Consider the following 4,518-nt stretch of genomic DNA (forward strand, 5'->3'; position numbering starts at 1 on the left):
TGAATACTCAATTTAAATATTTAATTGAGACAGTGTAAAAACTGACTAAAAATTATTATTAATATTTTAACTAGTTGCAATTAATAATTAATTGACAGGCGCCGACTGGTCCTGTGGTCTACAACCCTGTTACTATGATCGGAAAATCGCTGGTTCGAATCCCAGTCATGCAGCTTGCCATCAGCTGCCGGAGCCCTGAGAGAGCAAAATTGATCTTGCTCTCTCGAGTGGGTAGATGGCGCTCTTTCCCCTCATCACTCCTAGGGTGATGTCGATCAGCACAAGGCGTCTGTGAGCTGATGTATCAGAATTAGTTCAGACATTTTGTTGTACATACCATGAATTAATTTTCCCTTCAAGTGTTGCCAAATTAGTTGTATTACATTTTGAAGAGCAAGAATCCAGAGAAGGTGCTGACACTATTGTAACTGTCAAAAATGCTCAGTCCAGACCAAAGACCAATATTCACTTGGTCTCCCTTTTCCAACAGAAGAATGGCCCTGTTAGCTCCATTGACATCTTTATGGCTGTTGTTGTAATCGTACGCGGCCACTATGTTCTGTCCGTTTTTGCGCAGATGTACGCCCATAGCGTTTTTGCCATTAGCGAAAGCAGAGAAGCCAAAGTAGTACACCCCTCTCACTGGTGCTGTAAACATTCCTAAAGACAAACACAAACATAAAGTACAAATGAACACAAATGTGACACAAAATCTAAGGTTTTATTAATAAATATAGAAAATAATGGTGCTGTACCAGTAGACGGGTTGTATGCATGCCCAATGTTCACAAAGACTTTCTGGAATTTCAGAACAACCTCAGAATTGTACCCTCCAAGCGTTTGACCTCCCTCACCAAAGAGTGAAGCTGAGAACGCCACATTAGGTTTATCTGCAGAAGACAACAAGAGTGTTGATTAGCATTTTGTAGACACATCTCTTAATACAGTTGCAAGAAAAAGTATCTGAACCCTTTGGGATGACTTGGATTTCTGCATAAATTGGTCATTAAATGTGTTTTGAGCTTCATCTAAGTCACAACAATAGACAAACACAGTCTGCTTAAACTAAAACCACACAAAAAATGATTATGTTTGCATGATTGTATTGAACTCAACATGTTAACCTTCACAGTGAGGGGGAAAAAGTATGTGAACCCCAAGGGTAATGACTTTTCTAACAGCTAATTGGAGCCAGGATGTGATGTCATTGGATGTGTTGGTTAAAGCTGTCCTGCCCTATAAAAAACACACACACACCAGTTTTGAGTTTGCTGTTCTTAAGAAGCATTGCTTGATGTGATTGCCGTCGTCAACGAAAAATGAAGTTTACCAAGACATTTTGCAGGAAAACTTACTGAAGATCAACAGAGGATGGATGATGCAACAGAACAACGACCAAAACATAGAAGTTAATTAACAACCGAATGAACGGCTTCAACAGAAGAAAATACGACTTCTGGAGAGCCCTGAGCTTATCCCAATTGAGATGCTGTGGCATCATAACCTCAAGAGAGCGATTCACACCAGATATCCCAAGAATATTGCTGAAATGAAACAGTTTTGTGAGGAGGAATGATCCAAAATTCCTCCGGACTGTTGTGCAGGTCTGATCTGCAGCTACAGGAAACGTTTGTGTAGGTTTTTGCTGCCAAAGGAGGGTTAACCAGTTATTAAATCCAAAGGTTTTGTGTGGTATTAGTTTAAGCAGACTGTGTTTGTCTATTGGTGTGACTTAGATAAAGATCAGAACACATTTAATGACCAATTAATGCAGAAATCCAAGTATAATCCCAAAGGGTTCACATACTTTTCTTGCAACTGTAAGATCATTTAGCTGCTTTAATTTGTACACATTGCTGTCAAGTCCCCGTTGGTATGTAAAGCATTGACAATAAAATAGGACTCTATGGAACAGATAAACCCAATTGATGAATCTATTGGTGCCATGCCCTAATGCCAGGTGTGGGTCACTAGCCACCAGCATTGAGCTCTGTTCTCTGAAATGATGGTGCTCCATCCCATACTTTTAGGAGTAGTTGGGGAGTTCAGGGTTAAGCTAGAGTGGGGATCATCCAATAATATGAACTCATTAATTCTCTTGATGATGAATGTTTCCATAGCAATACATACATTTTATTTTTAATAACTGCCAAGGTGGCAAAAAACACTTGTGCCATTTTTATGACATTGACCCTACTCCAATAAAAATCTAGACTCATTTTTGGCCTAAATTCTTGGCTTACATGTGGGTTGAGTTCTAATATCATAGTACAACACTAGGCCCAAGCCATTTGTGCCAACACCCCAGTTGCTGAGTATAGACCACAACTGGCCCGATTCCGCATGGCCGATGCAGAAGCTCAACTCGTGGTACCATTCATACTTCATACATTCATGCTATCTGGATGTATTTTCTACAGTATTTGAAAGGTTAATAGGCTCCTTCTTACCTGCTATCTCTTTCTGAAGTTCTTCCAGCTTAACCTTCTGCTCTGCCACCGTGGTTTTCAGCTCCTTCAGCTCCGACTGAATTTCAGTGCTGCACTGATTTCCTGCAACACAAAACAGGAACTGCATTGATGTCTTCACAGAAAAAAAAGTTTCTCTGTTAAATTGTAACTTTACATTTGGATATAAAGAGAAGAGCATTGACCTCATGAGCCACACTGGGAAAGACACATGGCAGCAGGGCAAGAGGCTTTCCCACCCCAGGACAGTTTTTCGATCTTTGTCATTGAGTGTTGGAGTGAGCGCTCAATCAAATCTCAGTCAATTGCACAAATTAAGTCCCATGAACAAGTCTGAAGTCAACAGCCTGATGCAATCAGCTTATATAAAAGAATGTAAGACTGCCCTTATTCTCCTTAAAGCTCAAGCTCTCAAAGAAGTGATTTAAATAAGCATCAGATTTTACAGGTCTGGCAGTAATCAAGCATGTATAATCTAGTGAACCTTCCCAGGAGTGGCTGGCCAACCGAAATTATTTCAAATGGGCATGGACAACTCATCTAGGAGGTCATCAATTATACTGGAGACCTAAAATAATGTGAATGATAACAACCAAACCTTCAGAGCCTTATAGGTCATCAAAAAGGGCGTACTAACATATGGAAATGAAAAAAACAACATTTTTTATGATTGTAATTCAGCAGAACCAAGCTATGGAAATTATTCACAATTGTTTTACTTCAGGATCTAGACTGAAGGCCTAATACAAGTAGAGATGGAATCAACCAAGCATGCCTGGGTTTCCATTTGATGCCACATTTACTTTCTTACTTACTTACTTTACTTTATTGCCATTTGCATAGGTAGAAGTAGTACAGGTACATTGGAAGTTGTGTGCGTTCACTTCCTGAGTTACGAGTTTAAAAAATGTTTTTTTTTTTTTAATTGACCACACAATATTATTATATGTAGCAACCAGCCTTCTGAAATTACTCCAAAAGGGCATGGCCAACTCATCTAGGAGGTCACAAATGAGCCAAGAACAACATAAAAAAGAGCCGTAGGTCTCACTTGCCTCAATTACTGTAGGTCAGTGTTAATTCAATAAAAAGAAAGATACTGGGTGTAAAAAAATGGTATTTTCAAGTGTTATTTGTATGTGCGAGTTGAGGATGCATTTGAAACTGAAACTCACTATGTAACTGTGGTAAATTAAAATTGTGTATACATTGGTTTTATTATTAAATAAAGTATTATAAAAAAATATTGAATACATTTTGAAATGTAAATGTATATTGTCAACTCAAGAAATATATAGACTCAAGGTCTCGTGCAGCTCCACCAAGTTCCATAGTGCAGTAACTACACCAAAGTGACACTTATGAACCACTTTTCCACCTTATAATATATATATATATATATATATATATATATATATATATATATATATATATATATATATATATATATATATATATTTAAACCAGATGCGCAATTAGGCTACATTAAATCTAACTCTTGCATCTCTACTTACCTGCTGCTTGTTTCTTCAGTTCCTCTAAAGCAGTCTTCTGCTCTGCTGCTAAGCTCTTCAGTTCTTTGAGCTCCGACAGGATTTTGGGGCTGCAATAATGCTCTGAATACTCAGAGTGGACCCCCTGTGACCCGGTGGAGCCGCCATCATCAACCTGCGCCACAGTGAAGTGGTAGAGCGAGAAAGCGATGAAGATCAGTGTTCTCATGGTGAAGCCTGGAAGACTCTCTGCATCATCGTTCATTATATAGTCTAGCTGAGCTGTGTTCTGTTGTTAATTAACTGCATGTTTTATAGTTCAGCTTGTGTAAATATTATAATCACTTCTAGGAAAGCCTTTAAAAGGATTCCATTGAGCTAAACTTTTAACATCCTGTCTGAGAATGATTAACCATAATTTATTAACCCTTCTCAGATGGTAGTTTGGCCTTCGTTAATCATTAAGGCATTTCCAGGCAGCTGTGATAGATATTTAGATAACTTGTGCACATCAAGTCCTCATTCCACAACAACAACATGTTCTTAAATCTACAGCC

General features: G+C 38.5%; 1 protein-coding gene across 1 annotated transcript; it reads right to left on the reverse strand.

Moving 5' to 3' along the window:
- LOC103033219 (complement C1q-like protein 4) lies at positions 1-4,235 on the reverse strand. Its single transcript, XM_007253262.4, has 4 exons — positions 3,983-4,235; positions 2,451-2,552; positions 756-890; positions 1-660 (listed from the first exon to the last, which is right to left on the reverse strand). The coding sequence occupies exons 1-4, from the start codon at positions 4,224-4,226 to the stop codon at positions 380-382; spliced, it is 762 nt and encodes a 253-aa protein (XP_007253324.4). The 5' UTR covers positions 4,227-4,235; the 3' UTR covers positions 1-379.
- Between the last annotated feature and the right edge of the window lie 283 nt (positions 4,236-4,518).

Source organism: Astyanax mexicanus, chromosome 11, assembly GCF_023375975.1.
Source record: "Astyanax mexicanus isolate ESR-SI-001 chromosome 11, AstMex3_surface, whole genome shotgun sequence".
Taxonomy (NCBI): domain Eukaryota; kingdom Metazoa; phylum Chordata; class Actinopteri; order Characiformes; family Acestrorhamphidae; genus Astyanax; species Astyanax mexicanus.

Bases quoted from the DNA above. Each gene is read 5' to 3' on its own strand.
- LOC103033219 (XM_007253262.4), bottom strand. From the start codon at position 4,226: ATGAACGATGATGCAGAGAGTCTTCCAGGCTTCACCATGAGAACACTG. The intron at 2,553-3,982 runs GTAAGTAGAGAT...TTTGTGTTGCAG, and splicing joins ACTGAAGAAACAAGCAGCAG to GAAATCAGTGCAGCACTGAA. The intron at 661-755 runs GTACAGCACCAT...GTTTGTCTTTAG, and splicing joins TGCATACAACCCGTCTACTG to GAATGTTTACAGCACCAGTG.